The following is a 20,763-nucleotide window of genomic DNA, read 5'->3' as shown; positions in this document are numbered from 1 at the left end:
TATACATATGTCACAGTTAACAATATTCTATATACACTACTCTCTCTATTTTTCAATATGTGGTATTTATAGATCTTGTAATTTTTTATATTCTTTTTTGAATGCCTTATATCAATGGGATTATTTCTAAATCAATCCAACAATATATGCTAAAATTATATTTATTCTGTCGACCAATAAGTGTCCAATTTTGTCATTTTCGTCTATTCCACTAATTTTATTTCATTTACATTTTACTATAAAACTAATTGAACTCGCTTTCTCACCTTCCAACTACCTTTTCCCCTCATTTTCTACTACATTTCTTAAAATTTGTGTCACACCTCATTCGAAAATAGTTTTCAAAATTAGAAAATGTATATTTTTGTGGGATGGACTAAAAAAAAGAGTGTATATTCTTGTGGGACGAAGGGAGTAATTAATATAAATTGCAGTCAATTATTTTATGATAAGAGCAATGTGTAAAATATCACTAACTTTGATATTAAATGCATGTTTGACAATCTGCCAAACATTAGGCATGAAGTAAATTTTATAGATTGTTGGCGTTGGTTTATCGTTTGGTGTAATTGCATATCATATTATCAGTGCATATTAGAATTCATTAATTTCACAATTAAATAGTAACGTTTTGCCATTCCTCACGTGCTATACTAAGTACTATTAGCATTTTTTCGGATAATTGTAACGATCATAAGGGCATTTATCATCACATGGAACAGATCAAGCAACTCATCATACGGAGCAGATCAAGTCACACATAAGCCTCCAAACCTAACAAGAGGGGTGGCTTAGTAACACATAGCAAAGCATAACAGATTAGTACTAGCAACTCATCATAGGGAGCAAATTAAGTCACACATAAGCCTCCTAACCTAACAAGAGGGGTGGCTTACTAACACATAGCAAAGCATCACATGGAACAGATCAATAACATTTCTGAATTAGCATCAGCTCAATATCAAAAGCACAAATCAATAGCAGCAACATAAATAGCATCATCTCAATTAGCAACACATGAGCAACAACAATCATAGGGCAAATGCAAAAAGCCTCCAACCCAACAATCATCCACACCAACACCCACAGCCTCTCACCCAACCTAGAACCACAACCTCCAACTCAAGCAAAAAATCACAGCCTCCAACCCATGAAACAACCGCAGCCTCCACACCCAACAAACAAGCATAGACTCCAACCCAACAAACAAGCATAGCCTCCAACCCAGCCTTCAACCCAACAAACAAGCATAGCCTCAAACCCAATGTGGAATAGGTGGTGCCTCAGCCTTAAAAGTACATACCAAACATAAATAACTAGATATGATATAGAGCCACAATGTGGAATAGGTGGTGCCTCAGCCTTCAGTGATTCGGCTTTGTGCTAGTAACTAATACGAGCAAGCAAAATGGGTAGTAAGAAAGATACCGTAGTATCCGACTCCTTGCACCGAGTGGTGCGCACAAAAGAATCAGGAGGAGAAGCAATAGGGCAATGAAAGATGTACTCATGGCAAGCACAGTGATTTGGAGCCATCTGAGTTTGCTAAGAACTATGGTAACTCCAGCTGTGAAAGCCATAGACATCATGATCAGAGCAACACCAAGCAACGGTACCGCAATGTAGAGGGCAGAGAAAACTAAGGTAATATCACCTAACTGGGCCCATATGAGAGTTGTGACAGCAAGGATTGAAGTATACATGGCTATAGTGTCGCAGAAAACAAAAACGTGGAATACCGTGTCTTTCCACATCGCTGCCATGCCCAATTCATTGCTAGTTTCAGAGCTAATGTAGCCACCGGGCATGGTGAAACCAGCTGCAAAAGTTACTGTGGCGACCAGAGTTGCCATAACCAGGAAAGTGTTTACTCTTTCCTTAAAGACATTCAAGTTGACATTCACCTTTCTATCTGAATCTGAATTTTGAGGAACAGATGCAGCATGTAGAGCAGCCAAAGTCAAATGCTGAAACCCACACAGAGATATCAATATATTAGGATTGTATTCTTTGCAAAAAGATGGGGAAATATATGTATTCCTTTGTTTTCCATCAATGAAAACACATTGTGAGATAGTTAACTAACTGTACATACATACCTTTGCAAAAGATAGTTTATGTTTCCTTTTTTCATAAAAAACATCAAGAGCTGTCATTTCCTTGTTGTTAACCGCCTTAGTTTCGACCCTCTGGTCCCAGGTTAAGGCACAGCTCATCTTCTTTACAGCATCGATTAACCAAAGATTTTATCTTTCTTCGATTAAATAAGGATTTTATCTTTCTCCGGTTCTGGGTCATCATCTTCAAATCATCAGACATCACGCTTTGGGGTACATTGAGAGCCTATTCCAAGAAATGCAAAAAATCCCAAGTCAAAATTATGAAATATAGGGATGTGATAAAAAAATATCTCAACTTCTGTGTATCAAAAATATCAATATAATGGCATAAGTATATCAACACATCCTAATAACTATCTCAACTATGTGTATTAAAAATATCACAACATAATGACATGAGTATATCAACCCATGTGTAAATTATAATAAAAACTAATTTTTATATCCAAGCTAAGCCAACTAGAATTATAAATTACAGTGTTTGCTATTTTCACAATTATCACATCTATCTCTTTTCGGTGAAATACAAGAAAATGTAGCAACCAATTTTAATTAAATCATCATTCATATAAACACTCTTCTCTGCATTATTCTATCTCTTACTTTACCATTTCTCTACTTCAACTATTTATTTACAAAACGAGTGCTCAAAAGTAACTGGGACTGCTAAAGCGGGACGGAGGGAGTATCACCCTAAGGAGAATAGAAGTTAACATTCCTAACATAGTTTAATAATTTATTTCGCCAGAATTAAGTTTTTTTAAACTGTGAAACGGACCAGAATTTGTTCTTTTTTCGTGATTTATTTGACAATTTATATTATACGGAGTATCATTTTTTTATGGTAAATGGAGTGACAAATTTTACAATTAAATTTACTAATAGTACAACATATTCAGAAAGTAATATTATCAACATTTACATAAATATACTTCATTCAATTATATATATATTTCAAAATAATAAAAGATAGCAAAGTACATTGCCTAAAAATAAATAAATATTCCAAAATAATCAAAGATAGCAAAGTAAATTACATAAAAATGAGTAATATTGGAAACTTTAGAAATAAAAGGGAATAATTTGAAACAGAAATACCTGTTCAATTTTGCGATGGAGGGAGTATGAGCTTACTCCTGGTTCGGGTGAGTTCATGCTTGAATCCGACCTATGCCATTCATGTTCAACCTCTGCTTCGATTTTATCTGAAGATTCCTCCTCGTCGACCAGATTCTCGTTCTGCTTCGACAAGCTTTTCATCTTTTGCACTTCTTTTTCGTTTCGCATGAAAGAAGAAGATGAAACTCGATCGATGAAGCAGAATATATTTAAAGTGCAAGGACTGGACTGAGAAATATAAGAGTAAACAGAATTTTAAGTAATAAAATAGGCAACCGATGAAGAGATAAGAATAGTCATGACTACGGAACTAACCATAAAAGAAAAGATGATTGAATTTCATCGTGACATAATTTTCGGGTTTATAAAGAAGCATGAGTGTATCTTTGAAAATTAATGTTTATTTGAAATAAACATTAATTTAAAGGCCATGCAGCGTATAAGAGAAAAAAGGAGTGTTGCCAAAACTGTTTATAATAATACTGAAAGTGGATGGACTGAAAAGCTTGTGCTTGCTTCAAATATATAAGAACCAAAATTTCCAAGAAACTCTCGTTAAAACTTTAGAATTGATCATGGCGTTTGATCCTTTTATTTTCCTAAATTTGCAAAGATATCATTTGAAGTCATTTTTCCCTTTTTTTTTACCCCTCAGTCTTAAAAGGGCATAAATATTTTTCTTTTCCTTCTTTTTATTGTCGTCACTTTTTGTATTTAGAAAATCTCTTATGTTGTCATTGTAGAACGTTCATGAAAAATAGTGATGCAGAAACGTACGAGAATGACAGATAAAGAACTCATTTCAAAACTCAAAAGTTTCCCTCAAATTATTACTCTTGCATTCCTAATTATTATTTTTTATTCTATCTTTTATTTTACCAATTTCTTATTATAATTGCATGTTTATATTTTTTGGTATTAAATTTATACTCCCTCCGTCCCACAAAAGATGTCACACTTTCCTTTTTAGTTTATCCCACAAAAGATGTCATATTTTCATTTTTGAAAAAAGTTCTTTCTTACATGAATATAAAATAATATTTTCTCTCTCCATTTAACACACAAAATAAAACCTCCTAAAATCTCGTGCCGTCCCACAAGTGTGACATCTTTTGTGGGACGGAGGGAGTAATAAAATATGAATTGAATGATCTGCAAAAATGTAAAAACAAGATAAAATACTACCTCCATCCCCGATTAGGAGTCACAATTTGACCGGGTACGGATTTTAAGAAATGTAAAGAAAAGTTGGTTGAAAAAATTAGTGGAATGTGAGATTCATTTTTTCATATTGGTTTTATAATAAAATGTGACTGAATTGAGTTAGTGGAATGTGAGACCTACTTACTATTTATGGTAAAAATAAAATATGACTCTTAATTGGGGACGAACCGAAATGGAAAAGTGTGACTCTTAATTGGGGACGGATGAAGTATATAATAGCGGACGTACCCAAAAAGAAGTATTTGCATGGAACATTTAACTTTGACTGGAGAAGTGTGTATGATTTGGAATGTTGAGTCACTATTATTATTATACGAGTCAAAGTGTAGCCATTGCACTGTTTTGAACACCTTTTTTTTATTGGGAAGAATAACTCATTTTGACCCATTGTCGGATATAAAGATGAAATGAACTCACATTGTCGAATAAAAAAAAGACAAGAAAAAGAAAAGGGAAGGAGCTATTTGAACTTTTGCATTCATTTAGAATTTAGAAATTACAAATCAAATCTAGTTTCACTATTATAAGTTAGAGTGCAGGACGAATCATTTCTGAATAATTGTAATCAATTATAGGGCCCGATCGGCGGCCCATTTAAGGCCGAGCAAGGGCCAATGATCTAATTCGTTGTAAATATTTTCTAGCCCAATTAATTCTAAAAGCCCACATATACACATCCAAGTTTAGCCTATTAGTCAGTTATTTGGCCATTCAGCTTTCTTGTCTTTTAAGGTGCATATGTGTTTAATACATATTACATGAATTTTAAATAAAATTTGTAAAATATGAGAAAGAAAGACGAATAAGAGTCTCCACAATAGAAAAGACTATGACCAAGCTCAAGCCACAAAAACTTGTCCAGAGTCACCAAAATACTTGTCCACCCTAATAGTGGACAATTCCAAGCCACAAATCCAATTATTTTTTAATTCTTGGTATATTTTAATTTAATTAGAATAAAAATTATCGGACTATAATAATTAGAAAAAAACGCATAATTTAATAAAAAATTATTAAAACCAAATCTTCGTTGTATTATAGAAAGGGGAATAGAGATAATTGAAAAGAGTGGAGATTGGAATGAGGCGAAAAAATTGAGAGGAATTGGTATATTTATAGGAAATAAATAAGAAAAAATAAAAACTTGGGCAGAGTTGCGGCTCTCGGCCGCCACAATAAGACGCCGCGGCCTGCGCCCAATATCCCTATCCGCGCCGACTAGGTGGCGCGCCCACATGTCCTCTAACCCCGCCGCAGCCCAGCCAAGCCCCTAATCGGGAGCCACGGCTCCCTATTATGGACATTCTAATAATTGAAATAGTGATATTTCAAAATCTAATAGTAGAAGGTAAGGTAATGAAACTCACTTTATCAATAGTGTAACGTGCAGTGAAATAAGTTTCTAAAAATAGCAGTTTCATTAATTTTGTATTCCTCATTTTCCACCAAGCATAAAATTACCGAGGACAAAGCATGAGGTGATAAGTATTACTACCATTTAGTATATGAGTGGCAATGGAATATGATGCGATATTATTTACTCCAAAAAATGGGGAAATTCTACAGTGTTGATCATCATCACAGCTAAAAATCTCTTCGGCGCTGCTCATCTGACTCAACCAAGCAAAGTAATCGAACATAGTAATTCTGCAACCAAAAACCAAAACATTACTATTTAATTACACGTATTGTACCTGTATATTTTGGTAACCAAAATAAAAAATAAAAAATACAAGTATTTACCTAAATGCGTGACACTTTTTCCTTTCATAAGGATCCAACGAGAAGGCTAGGCCTGCCTTGAGGAATTTCTTCACAAACACAATCATTAAACGTTAGATTACGAATGCATACCACTGATGCAGATTGGAGTTTGACGATCACCTTGAATATCTCATTCGCTGCAGCAGCATTGTCTCCTCTGTCGTAAGGGACGGGGCAGTGTGGCTTGAGCCTAAAGCATTGCTGAGCATCTAACAGAGCATTAATGCTTTTATGTGTGCGTGCTTCCCACATGCTTCGCGTCGATACCCATGTGGCGTTAGATGGATCAAGATGAGAAGCCTACGCATCACATATAGTATTACCTACGAAACATGGCTGCCAACTCATGAGGTAAAAGACAGGTTTACCATTCTATAATGAAAGATTGCTCGGTAGTAATTCTTATTGCCCGCATCAAGCAACCCTCCGAAGTCTATTACACTTAAGCGCTTTGTCAATTTCTCCTGACTCTGCAAGATATGTGATGAGAGATCAAAGTGTTGTTGAGTTGTGACACAATGAAAAAGTAGTTTCAGACCATTTTTTTATATTCTTCAGAATGAGTGTACTCGATTATGCCATCAACAGTCCAATTCGGATAATGTGCAAGCTGTTCAGTCACTGGAAACAAAACCTCCACAGCTGCACGATCATGCACCAAAGCAGCTTCCTCAATCGGTCTATGTATATCCTGAAAGTCGTCATTAACTATGCAAATAAGTGTCCTGCTGATAACATCAGGATGAAGCAACAAGATCCAAAGAAGGTAGTAATAAACCAAGGGAAACATAGAAATTAACTTTGTCAGACGAATTTGGATCTCCTTTAGCTTTAATCAAATACTCAAGAAATTTTGTGTCTCCTTCTTTTGCAGCATATTGCATAGGACTTAATCCAGCGACATAAAAATTTGGGTCTGCTTTACCCTGCAAAGAGATTTCCATTTGATTAAATCCACTAAACATGATGGAATCATTTATCACAAAAAAAAACATACTTCAATCCCTAACAGAATTAGACAAGATAGGCATTTCCATTCACCAAACATACCTCAAGCAGCAATTTCAGGCATTCAAATGAAAGAGACTTGACTGCACATACAAGAGGGGTGTCCACAACTGCACAAGAAAAATTTGGCTGCAAAATGGAAAGCAGCAAAGAGATTGATCTCACAAGATTATATATTCATAAGTTAATACAGTAGCCAAAAGATCATATCAGTGTCTTTGGCTAATAATGATTTAAGAATATTTCTCAAACCCCAAGTGAAAGTTATTACAAGAAACAAAACAAACAATGACTTAAACAAGATTATCAACCTATAATACTATTAAAAAATTAAGTTCTCATGCATGGGTCATAAGAATACGATACAATAATGAGAATGGTGGTTAAGTTATTTTCGTCTAAATAAAAGCATATTGGTCATATAAATTTGAAACAATTTCAATCTAAAAAAAACGATAATGTTAGGAAAGAGGATGTTGTCACAATTATTAATAACATTTTTAATTAACATCTAAGCATTGTACATAAATTATTTATTTTGTCCTACTAAAAATTTTTTAATAAAAAATTGAATTATAAAATACTACTGTATATTTTTTTATTAAAAAACATTGACTATATAGAATTTCTTAATAGTATATTATGTTACATTTATATGTAGCCGGAGAAATTAAATGAAATTAAATATAAATAATAGATGAACAAATTAAAGAATATAATTTTTTAAAATAGAGGAAAGCTTTATTAAATATCATAAAATGTATCTAAACATTTATTGAGAATAAATGAAAATAAATTACAAGGGATTGAAATGCGTCCATGGAAGGATTTGAATATTAGTAGTACATCTCATCTTCGGGTGGGTTCTAATGCTATAGAAACCACCTGCGTTATTCATCTACTCGTTCAATTTCACAATATGTATGTTATATTCTTATGTATAGTATAAATAATAAAATTGGAGGGGGGATCATGCCCTCCTAACCTAACGTGGCTTCGCCCGATAATTAACCATTTAACTTTATTTATACAGACAACAAGAAGAATACTCCAATGAGGTGGGACTCATTCTTTACTTTTTAGTACATCCCACAAAAATATGCATTTTTCAATTTTATAAACATTTTTTCTCTCCAATGAGGTGAGACTCATTCTCCATTAACAATACTTTAATTACTTTTTCTCTCTACCTCTCTCTTACTTTACCAATTTTGCATTAAAACTTGTGTCGAACCCAAAGTGCATATTCTTTGGGATGACGAGAGTAATAGCTAAGGATACTTTTTTATTATATTATAGACCCTAAATTTTTTTTTTCCAAAATATATCACCCTATTATTGATTAGCCAAATAAAGATAAGAAAGCAAATAAGAACGTCACTGAATTAAGTTTAGGACACTTTAAAAAAGCGCTCAACAAATAAAATTTGGAGACACTAAAAAACATCCCTAAGTGCAAATTAGAGATACTATTAGAAAGTGTATCTAAATGCAACTAAGATAGTACATTATTAGAGCATCCACAATAGATGCCCGATCTCACGCCCGAAGACGACCGAGAGTTCGGTCGCGCCCCATCTCTGGCCTGATCCATCGGGCGTGAGATCGGGCGCCCATTGCAGGCCGATGCCTGAGCCCGAGCCCGATCATTTTCCATTTTTTTTTATTTTAAATTATTTAAATCCTAATTAAACCACTATAAACACTCCATTTTTCTTCACTTTTCACACACCAAATCTTTCACTTTCTCTTCTCTATTCTCTCAATATTCACACTTTCAACAATGGATCCGAGTCAATTCCCAAACCCCCCGTAATGTCGACGACGATATGCCCATGTTTGGCGGCGGTGGCGGCGGCGGCGGCGGCGGTGGCGGTGACGCCCGATGGCCCGTCCACGAAGACTACCGGGTTGAGACGCCTGGATCTGTAGGATCCACTTTCGTCTCGGACTCTGAGTTCGATCCGTTCTTCGGCACTGATGAGCATCGGGTCGAGGAAATGGAGCCTAGTTGTGGGCAACCTCCTGCCCCTACGCCGCCGCCACCAAGGAGGAGGAAGAAGATGGCGCGGAAAGAAAAGGCGCCATTGGTCCCAGTCCCACGAGCTTAACAAAGAGTACGCAACAGGGCGTACTGACTACGAGTTGGAGGAGTACCTGAAGGTGGCTCAGTGTGGGTCGATATATCGGAGGATTCAATATCCTCCAACAAATCACGGGGATGGGTGGCATTGGTAAGACCACTCTTGCCATGAATCTATTTCAGAATGCACTTGTTAAGGAGCGCTTTAATAAGCGTGTTTGGACTACAATCTCTCAAACTTATAATATTAGTGAAACACTTAGATAAGTTCTTTTTCGAGCAAGTGGAGTTGATTCAAGTAGTGATCTGAGTGAGAATGAGTTGGGACAAAAATTATACCAGTTTCTGTTCGGTAGGAGATATCTCGTAATAATGGATGATATGTGGAGCATAAAGGCGTGGGAGAAGATAAAAAATTTCTTTCCTGATAACCAAAATGGGAGTCGAATAATCGTAACAACTAGGCTGTCTGACTTGAGTTCTCAATTGAACGAGTCTTGTATAGTTGGCATGAAATTTTTAGATGAGGCTAGTAGTTGGGAACTACTCCCTCCGTCCCAAGGAAGATGACCCCTTCCTTGGGCGGCACGAGATTTTATGCAATTAATTTGTGTGTTAAGATGAGAGAGTAAAGTAAGAGAGAGAGAATAAAGTAGAGATAAAAGGTGTTTCCATTTTAAGTAATGAGTCATCTTGGTTGGGACAAACCAAAAAGGTCAGTGAGTCATCTTCAATGGGACGGAGGGAGTATTTTGTAAGACTGTGTTCGGGAAAGAAAGTTGTCCAATTGAGTTGGAGAAGATTGGAAAGAATATTGTAGCAAATTATAAAGGACTTTCTTTGTCAATTGCTACAATAGGAGGTCTTTTGGCACAATCTGAATGCACAAAAGAATGTTGGGAGCGTAGAGCAAAATTTGAATTCAATTGTTATTAACACTAATGATGGATTTTGCTTGAAAATATTGAGGATGAGCTATATCTATCTGCCAAACTACTTAAAGCTTATGGGTGTTTTCGATGAAGATTACAGTATCCGTGTGTCAATGCTCGAGCAGCTATGGGTTTCTGAAGGATTTTTAAAACCACGGAGTGGAAAATGTTTGGAAACACTTGCACGAGAGTATCTTAATGAATTGGTTGATCGAAATCTCGTTTTAGTTGATGAGTTGGGGTCTATAGGAAATGTTAAATATTGTAAAATTCATGATTTGTTGAGAGATTTGTGTATAAAAGAAGCTGAAAAGGAAAGATTTTACCATGTCGTAAGAGATGATCCTCCGGCCAGTATTAGAGAACGTCGAGTCGTTCTTAAAACTGCAGGGTTGTTAAGATCTTTGTCACATACTCGTTCCATAATATGTCAGTATGCCAAAATTACAAGTGAGGATGAGAAAGTTAAAGTTATGTTGTCTCGCGATCTTAGATTGTTGAGGACATTCAGGGCATGTGATTTTGTGTGGTATTTCCTAGAAAATATGTTTGAATTGGTGAACTCACGGTACCTTGCTATCAATGTTCTTGATGAGTCCAAATTCTCTAGTTCAATTGATCTCCTTTTGGAATCTGCAGACATTGATTACATATTCATCTTCTCACATTGATTATATATTCATCTTCTCCAGTCGATCGTCAAGTACCAAATGAAATTTGGAAACTGCATCAACTTCGGCATCTTGAATTTATAGGGCGCGAATTGAATCTCCCGAATCCTCCTAGTGACGATAGTGACATTGTCATTATGGAGAATCTGTAGACACTCAAAGGACTTAGGCTTTGCTTTTGAATGAGGAGGTGGCTAAAAGAATTCCCAATATGAAGAAATTGCGTTTAACATACTGTTCGTATCAAATGGAGGGAGAAAATTTTCCTAATTTGGGGTTCAAAGCCCATATCTAGCATTCTGTCTGCCTCATCCAACACCAAATATGAAATTTGATGGAGATAAACTCCAAAAGATCATTCAATCGACCACAATATCAACACCTCTGTCGTCTAAGTCTTTAATATGAGGCCCTTTTGGTGCACCCGTCATATACACACTGTTATTAGATAAAGAAATGGCAGCTGACTCAGCATGAAGCAGATAAACTCGGGAAATGATATCAAATGTTTGGCTGAAAATTTCAAACGACCTAACGAATAAAATAAGTTAATAAAATTTTAGTAATTGAAATGTCATACATAAATGAGTACATGGTTACACTAAAGGATCCTAAATTTTATTGTGTACATGTGTGGGCATATCAATTAAATACCAGCCCACTTCATAAATTTTGGAGTCACTGTGAAGAGGCCCGACTCATCTTTTCTTTCTTGCACATGGCAGCCCAATATAATATATCCCAACTCCATACGTGGATTCCTCAAATTCTTGCCAAATCACTTCACCGCCTTAAAATCTCCAACAAAATGCCATCTTTCATGCATATGTATATACTCTCGTTCCCACACACACAAAAAAAAGAACAATCCAATTACTTGATTCAATTTCAAAAGACGATTTGAGAGAGTTAAGAGTTAGAAAGGTAGTTTTTCAACAACAGCAGGTAACTACAACTCTTAGCCCTTTTCTATATTTCTTTTCTTGCCCAACTTTATGAAAAACACAAACCTCACATAATTATATATTGAACCTCCAGTGGTAAAGTAACTATTGAAAGAATAGGGCCAAATAATGTTTTGAGTGAGCACTTTGGGCTGAAGGAGTAAAATATTTGGGGTGGGCTGGAACTAAATAAAGACTGATTGGATTAATTAATTACTTGCTGTAGTTATCAATTAGTTCTCGAAAGATTAAATAATTTGCTAATTGATTCTTTTTCCAAATTTAAGTATTGAAATAGATAGCGCGCTTAATTAAATTCCTAAGATGTAATTAATTGCGACTTTCGCCATGAGTGTAATGGGGTCGAGGGTGTAGGATTTTGGGGACGCGCGACATCATGCGATGCATAAATTGAAAGAAAAAGTAAGTACTTAGCACAGTTATAATTTAATACTCTAAAAGAATTTTATAACGTCCCTAAGAAAGAACGAAGAACAAAACGAAAACACATGTAAGGATGCATGCATTCTAAGTAGACGTTTTCTATGAGTCTGATTAAGTATATTTTATTGTTTTCAAAAGGTTATATTGAAGAGCAAGTTATAGTCATAGTATGGAAATCCGAGTTTAGGATTTTAAACGCACGAGGTGAATTTTTCTATCCTATGTACTAATGTGGATAAAATGTCAAATATTTTGAGATGATACTTAGTTATGCAAATAATGTTGTCTTGCAATAAATAATTTGTTTTATGTGTATGAAGCCTATCTATTTGGTTGGAACTAAAGAATCGAATTTGGGTCCGAGTAAGGATGGTGTTCCTACTCGGATTAGTGTACACAGATGACCGTGGAAGGTGGCCACCTTTCACGGCACAAAGATGATGTAGTGAAGGCCGTTGGGAGGTGGCCACCTCCCCGGCTGGAGAAAGATGTAGGTGACTGTGGGAGAGCACCATGTCCACGGCACTTGGTGTTCAGATATGGCAGAAATACGGGAAAAACTTAAACTGATCAGTCGAACTTTAGCTCAAAGAGAATTTAGTAAGCTCAGACCTTTTAAAAGAAAACTCTTGTGTATTACTATGATGGCATGACAATATTTTAAATATATATGTGTATATTTCGGCAATTTGTTCACCGAGTATCTTTGTACTCAACCCTGCATATATTTCTAAATGTGCATGTTGAGCAGTGATGGTGGTGAATGCTGAGGTAGAGTTTATGATTTTCTTCTTATTTTAAGTAGAGGCCTCCAGAGGTGTATGTTTCCATACATGTGACCGTGTTCATTCTGCTGCATACTAAGGTTCTAGATAACATAGACTGTTCTCCTATACTATAATAATTATTTATTGAAAATCAAGATTTCCATTCAAGTTCTAGTGATTAAGAGTTAGTTTGAAATTGTTTCCCACTTCATTTCTAGAATATTCAGTCATTGGTTATCCTCTTTTCGTTCCCCTCTTCTTATTTTCCACCCCTAGTCACAGTTTCCCGGCTTTGCTATCCATGGCAAAGTATGGTCGTGACATTTAAAAAGAAAATAATTAAAGTATTGTTGGTAGTGTAATCTATGATGAAAAAGTTTTCAGAAATAGAAATTGACTAATTTTAAGAGACCTACCAAAATAACAAAAGTAGACTATTTTTTGTGACTTATGAAATATATTAGTTGTAACATCCCGGATTTTAGAACCCTAAATTTTGAGCCCTAGAATTAATTTTGATGACGGGGCATCGAGAATGCTTTTATTTCGTGAGTTGATATGGTCAATTTGAGTTAGGGTTTGTGTTGAAAGTTTGAAAAGTCAAACCTATTTGATTTAATGATGTGGCATGTGATTTATGTATTTGTGAGATTATGTGGTAAATTAATTGTTTAAGGGTGAGTAAGAATATTAGAGAAATTTCCATAAATACTTGTCACCCTAATTCTTGTGATTTTCGAACCCTAGACCCCTTGGAGAAAGAATTTCTATTTTTCCGGAATTTATTTAATCCTTGGGATAATTATCCAAATTAAATTCCAAGAGCCAATTATTTCCTTGTTTAGAGATGGAAAAATCGAGCCCCTTATTTTTCTAGTGATTTTCGAAAATCACTATTTTTGGGAAGGAATGAATTGTTTTATTTTATTTGATTCCTTACTTGATTTCCTTCCATACCTAGAATTTAATTATTCTACCAAATCTTTCCATACTTCAAGAGATCTTGCCTTATTTTATTTTAGTCAATATTCAAAAATCCATGCCTTATTTAAAAGGCTAGAAATCGCCCCTTACCTTGCTCATGGAGAATTTTCCTTATTTTTATTTTGCTCCATAATATTTTATTCTACTTGGAAAATATACCAAAACAAAACCATGGCTAATTACCTAGCCTAATTTTCGAAAATTAGGAGATATTGCCATCTTCTATTTTTGTTAATTCTTCTTCCCTACTTCACAATATTATTTCATTTAATTATTTAATTGGGAGAATGAGATCTTACCAAATATTCTATTCTAATTACCTAAAGATCTTGTTGAGCACTATAAATAAGAGAACACCCCAACCCTAGACCCCAAATTTTCGGCCCCCTCACCCCCATACACTCTCTCAATTTTTCTTCTACATTACTCCATTAATCCTTCATCCTTTGAGAAGAAATTGAAGTTTAATCCAAGAACTTTGAAGAATCAAGGCTAATACTTGTTTTCTACCGATTGTTTTTCGCTAAAGAGGTATTTTGTTTAAGAGTTATGTTGTTCTTCTTCTACCTCTTCTTTTTCTTCTTCCAACCGATTAATCGGTCTTCTTGAAACCTCATGCATCTTAGTTGAGTGAAAGAGGGATAAAAAGGGATGTGAGAACATGTGTATGTGTGTGTGCCGTGTGTGTGTGTGTGGCGTGTGTGTGTGTGTTGTGGTGTTGTGTAGTGTGTGTTTGATGGTTAGATAATCTTGTGTGATAAACATGATCTTGATTATTTAGTAATGCTTAGATAAATCGTTGGGAAGAGGGAAGAGTAATAAGACATGCATGAGTAAGACTAGTATTGAACCTAATTTGTGATATGTGCCTATGTGATTAAAAGGTGAAACTTTGGTTGCGAAGCCGGATAACGGAAAAGCGAAACTACTTGAAAACTAAGCAATCGAGGTGGGCTTTACTCTTAAAACTCTCTTTTATTTTGTCAAAACGATATTCGGTGTTATAAGGGTGGTTTAACTGTTATGCCATACCTATGTTTGTTTTTATGTGATATCTGATCTGCTTATACGAATTCGGGTCTGAGTATGGGCCGCAAACCCTACCAGGCTGTGTACACGATGGGATCGAGAGCCGTCCTTGCTAGTCGGCCGGTCTCGTGGGCGAAAAGTGTGGCCACACTTTCGTCGCACCATGGAATGATTGTTAATGTGATGAGAAAATGGGAGGTTATTTTGACTGGCCAGTCTATGAAAATATATTTTGTGATACTCGTGATATTCTTTTATAACTGCTTAAAAACTCGAGTTCACTTGGTAAGGGTGGCATAACTTATAAAATGTTTTGGCAACGAGCTCACTGAGTATTTCAAAATACTCAGCCCTGCATGTGTTTTCCTTATGTGCAGGTTGAATGATGACGAGTGGTGGCGGGTGTTGAGCAGCTTAATTAATTAATGAGGATATGTTGAACTCTAAGTGTAGTTGTGTCACCATACATAGCTATGCTTTTCTCTTGGTCGTTTTCCGCTGAATTTTTGATACACTTTAGAATTTCTCTTTGGAATATTTGCATCTTGCCTTCGGTTTGAAGCCTTAGTCTTTTCTTGTGATTTTGTCTTGGATACTATGTCGTACTCTTAAGGTTTTGATTCTCATTTATGATATCTATCTTCTTTTGAACTTTTAGGTTAAGTTGTTGCATTAAATACTCTGATATCTCTTTCATTTCTTTTGGTCAATACTCTTTAAATGGAACCCTAGCCTATGTTTACTTCTTTGGAGTCGATTTTGGGTAGCAGCTGCCGCATTTATTGTACCCTAGGAGGGCGGGCTGTTACATTAGTGGTGGAATTTTAAAGACTTACAAGATTCCACTTGAACTTTCGATCCATTGATTGGAGGGAAAACATCTTACGAAATAAATTGTGTTTCATCATCATCCGGTCAACCCTCACGGTCCGCGAACGGGAGTGCAAGGAGAGGATGCTTCGTTCAATATTTCTTAGCACATTCCACGCCGGGGAGCACGCCTTTAATGGATGAAGTTCAAAAAAATGTTAGGTGAATCCCAGATGATAATATTAGAATTAAATTAATATTATAAAATGTTAGGTGAAGCATTATCATTTTCTAGCATTATCATGTGCAGACATAATTAAAGTAACTTTAACCTATAAATATAATGCTAGCCACACTTTGTTCGCATATCAATAGTTGGACTAGTAATTAAAGGCACTTTAACCTATATTAGTGTGTATCCGACAAATATAGCATCTTTTTTTTTATTTTAAGAACGCTCCACACGCGTTCTTCGTCCAATACATTGGTTGTCTTTCTAAACATTAGCTTAGTTTCATTCACTTGTTAATCATGGCTGCTTATGGAGCTCTGGTTTCTCTTATGCATATCATAGATACCCTCGAGAAACATCCTTCTCCTCCCATTTCTATCAACGAAATACAAGTTCAATCCCTCACTCAAAACATTACTTTCTTGCAGGATTTTCTTGATTGCTATATTTCCCCTTTTGCTGATAGCCACGAAGCTGATCCATTGGAGCGTCGCATTGCTGATGCAGTTTACGCAGCTGAGGATGTTATCGAATCCCATATCGTGGATCAAATTCACAGTGGATCCACAATCGTTGCAGATCATAACTTCTATCACAATCTACAGAAACTGATTGAAGAAATGGATCTGATCAACAAAGAGGTGAAGTGCATTGCAGTTGAAGCTCGGACCAAGCAGAAGCCCGTTGCTGCCTTGTCGGCGTCTTCTCCCACTGAGAAAGAAAGCGTGATCGTGGGCTCTGACGAAGTGTTTCTTGAAGTTTTGGATAAGCTCACCAATGATCAACTCTACCGCCAAATCATCCCCATCCGGGGATGGGTGGCATTGGTAAGACCACTCTGGCCATGAATCTATTTGAGAATGCACTTGTTAAGGAGCGTTTTGATATTCGTGCTTGGACTACAATTTCTCAAACATATAATGTTAGAGAAACACTTAGAGAAGTTCTTTTTCGATCTAGTGGAGAATCAAGTAGTGATCTGAGTGAGAATGAGCTGGGACAAAAATTATACCAATTTTTGTTCGGTAGAAGGTATCTCATAATTATGGATGATATGTGGAGCATAGAGGCGTGGGAGAAGATAAAAAATTTCTGTCCTGATAACCAAAATGGGAGTCGAATAATCGTAACAACTAGGCTGTCAGACTTGAGTTCTCAGTTGAACGAGTCTTGTATAATTGGCATGAAATTTCTTGATGAGGCCAGTAGTTGGGATTTATTTTGTAAGATAGTGTTCAAGAAAGAAAGTTGTCCAATTGAGTTGGAGAATATTGGAAAGAATATTGTAGCAAATTGTAAAGGACTTCCTTTATCAATTACTACAATAGGAGGTCTTTTGGCAAAATCTGAGTGCACAAAAGAATGTTGGGAGCGTATAGAGCAAAATTTAAATTCAATTGTTATTAACACTAACGATGGATTTTGCTTGAAAATATTGAGGATGAGTTATATCTATCTGCCGAACTATTTAAAGCCATGCTTTTTGTATATGGGTGTTTTCAAGGAAGATTACCGTATTCGTGTGTCAATGCTTGAAAAGTTATGGATTTCTGAAGGATTTTTAAAACCAAGGAGTGGAAAATGTTTGGAAACACTTGCACAAGAGTATTTTAAGGAATTTGTTGATAGAAATCTTGTTTTAGTTGATGAATTGGGGTCTATAGGAAACATTAAGTATTGTAAAATTCATGATTTGTTGAGAGATTTGTGTTTGAAAGAAGCTGAAAAGGAAAGATTTTACCATGTCATAAGAGATGATCCTCCGGCCAGTATTAGCGTGCGTCGAGTCGTTCTTAAAACTGCAAGGTTGTTAGGATCTTTGTCACATACTCGTTCCATAATATATGATTACGACAAAGCATTACCTGAGGATGGCAAAGTTCTACCGTCTCAAGAACTTGGATTGTTGAGGACATTCAAAGCACGTCTTTCTGATAGTTATTTCCTAGAAAATGTGTTTGAATTGGTGAACTCACGGTACCTTGTTACCCATGTTCACCATGAGTCCAAATTCTCTAGTTCTATTGATCTACTTTGGAATCTACAGACATTGATTATTTATTCATATTATTGGAAAGATCGTCATGTACCAAATGAAATTTGGAAACTGCATCAACTTCGGCATCTTGAATTTGTGGTGAACGAATTGATTCTCCCGAATCCTCCTAGTGACGATAGTGACATTGTCATTATGGAGAATCTGCAAACACTCAAAGGAGTTAAGGATTTGTTATTGAATGAGGAGGTGGTTAAAAGAATTCCCAATGTGAAGAAATTGCATTTAACATACACTTGGTATCAAAAGGAGGGAGAAAACTGTCTAAGCTATCTTCAATGCTTCAGTAAATTGGAAAGCTTATGCTGCCGCACCTTTCGTCGATGTGGTGACTTTTTGCTGAGGATTAATTTCCCCAACTCTATCAGAAAGTTGGTTGTTTGTATCCTTAGCAGCACGGTGTTTGGCATGAAGTTGGAAGACATCTTCCCTAAAATCGGTTCATTACCTCTTCTTGAGAAACTTGTATTAAAATATGGTTTCTTCAAAACAGGCAAGTGGGAAACAATTGAAGGCCAGTTCAAGAAGCTCAAGTTTCTTAACTTGGTGGGTTGTAGAGGTCTAGAAAATTGGATTGTGTCAGACAGCTCCCACTTTCCACTTCTCGAGAAGCTTATTCTCTATAATTTATCCGAACTCGAGGAAATCTCATCTGAAGTTGGAGAAATAGCAACGCTGAAATCGATTTCATTGTATATATGCAGTGAAGCAGCTGTGGCATCAGCGAAAAAGATAGTAGAAGAACGTGAGGATCTATATGGAGAGAAATTAGACCTTCATGTGGAGTAGAATGCAATTTGGTAAACATTGGAGTGCAAGGCCGAGCTAGCTCAGAATGTATTAGAGTTGTAATTTTTAAGAACAAGCATTGTGTTTCTTACTTATGCTCTACTGTAAGAGCATGCATTGTGCTTCCATGTAATTTGTTTTCAATCTTTTTTCATTTGATAAATATTGGATTTGCATATGAGGTCTTATTTCTGTCAGTGTTGTTGCTTGCTCTCACTGTGGTCTTGTCTAAAAGGGGGAGGATACACAGCATCAGGCCGAAACAGAGGCACTACTCGTGCATGGTGAGCATGCTGTCTCGAGCAGGGCGTCTTCGTGAGGCGGAAGAGTTCTTAGTGAGCATGCCGTGCCAACCTGAGGCGAACGCGTGGTCTGAGAGGCTCTCAAAGGTTGCGGAGTATGTCCTGATGTCGAATAGCTATGCCTCGAGGTGGGCGATGGGTCGATGCGATGAACCGGAAAGGGATCAAGAAGAGTGGGGGTTGCAGTTGGATGGAGCTGAGAAATTGAGTGCATCTGTTTTATTCACAGGATAAATGGAAAGAAATGAAAGATGTTGAATACTGAAAGAGAAAAATATTTTTGAATATCCCTTTTGTGACTCCCTCCATCCCCATTAATTGACACCAATTTCCTTTTTCATTCGTCCCCAACTAATTGGCACCCTTACTTTTTTCCTATTTTTGGTAACGACTCCACATTCCACTCACATGTGATTATAAAATTGATATATAAAAGTAGAACTCACATTACATCAACTTTTTCCATACACTTTCCACTATATTTTTTAAAACATGTGCCAAGTCAACCGGTGCCAATTAGTGCGGGGCGGAGGGGGTACATATATTTAGAGAAGTATTGAGCTAATAATATTTGTGAATCACGAAGTTGTACACAGATATTAGTGTGAATTTCAACCTCGTTTTTTAATTAAAAAAAAAAAAAAGGATTTAGGAGCAAGGTTGGCTGCTGATAGATTTGTATCTGAAAATTCCTTATAGTTGAGACTATAATATACTGTAGTTTTAGATGTTATTCTAGAATAAGTCATACAGTGCACTTTATTGGGGCGGACCTGAGGCACGGCTGAGGGAATGGCGGTGGACCGGTGGTGAGTGAGACGGTGCACGTCGAAAGCCACGTACGGTCCACATGGTAGGCAAACTGTTGTTGATTTTGATTCTCTACTTTTTTCCCTTTGTCTATATGAATACAAGTCTGGCCTATTTGTGGTTTGATTGTTGAGAGTGTTTGTCGTGTGTAATTAAAAGCCGAGGCATCAAGTAAGAAATAGAGAGTTATACTTCAAATTCAATCCAGTTTTCTGGAGTGGGATTATGTGGCCTTAATGCCGAACCAAGTAAGCGTCGTGTTCTCGAGTCAGACCTGCAACGATTTTTGCCCAAGTAACACAGTGCATCCCGACCGGGCTTCGTACTTCTTTAAGGATAACACAATGCACTTGGATACAAAACATAATATACTTGTCCTGTCTATCAGGAGGGAGAGTCATTACGTCCACTTAATCCGACATCACGTCCTGAAGAGCCAGAGCCCCACAGGCGCCTCCCTCTTTCCATCCCACCACCACGTGATGCCATTTCAGCAGGGACATTTTGATTAGCTCCTTCCAGAATTTTGACAAGATCGGAAGCATGTCTTGCATCCTCATCACCGAAACAAGTGTAAGCCTCTCCAGTGGCACCACTTCTTCCAATTCTGTGCACATGATCCTCAACTCCATTCGGAAAGTCATAGTTTACTACCACCCTGTAACAAACATCTGT

The 20,763-nt window shown here is 36.4% G+C and overlaps 2 protein-coding genes across 2 annotated transcripts; one reads left to right on the top strand and one right to left on the bottom strand.

Annotated features, from left to right (window-relative positions):
* Window positions 1–1,267: 1,267 nt before the first annotated feature.
* LOC125209952 lies at window positions 1,268–9,223 on the bottom strand. Its single transcript, XM_048109527.1, has 11 exons — window positions 9,011–9,223; window positions 7,278–7,364; window positions 7,028–7,153; window positions 6,766–6,918; window positions 6,596–6,697; window positions 6,348–6,527; window positions 6,207–6,274; window positions 6,005–6,110; window positions 3,219–3,467; window positions 2,100–2,189; window positions 1,268–1,967 (listed from the first exon to the last, which is right to left on the bottom strand). The coding sequence occupies exons 1-11, from the start codon at window positions 9,221–9,223 to the stop codon at window positions 1,365–1,367; spliced, it is 1,977 nt and encodes a 658-aa protein (XP_047965484.1). The 3' UTR covers window positions 1,268–1,364.
* Window positions 9,224–16,293: 7,070 nt separating this feature from the next.
* On the top strand, window positions 16,294–19,579 carry LOC125213631. The gene is made up of 2 exons (XM_048114280.1): window positions 16,294–16,958; window positions 19,212–19,579. Exons 1-2 carry the CDS (start codon window positions 16,431–16,433, stop codon window positions 19,293–19,295), a joined length of 612 nt encoding a protein of 203 aa, XP_047970237.1. The 5' UTR covers window positions 16,294–16,430; the 3' UTR covers window positions 19,296–19,579.
* The last annotated feature ends 1,184 nt before the right edge of the window (window positions 19,580–20,763 follow it).

Source organism: Salvia hispanica, chromosome 3, assembly GCF_023119035.1.
Source record: "Salvia hispanica cultivar TCC Black 2014 chromosome 3, UniMelb_Shisp_WGS_1.0, whole genome shotgun sequence".
NCBI lineage: Eukaryota > Viridiplantae > Streptophyta > Magnoliopsida > Lamiales > Lamiaceae > Salvia > Salvia hispanica.
Note: the sequence above shows the minus strand (reverse complement) of the source record. Positions and strands in the feature narration are given on the sequence as shown.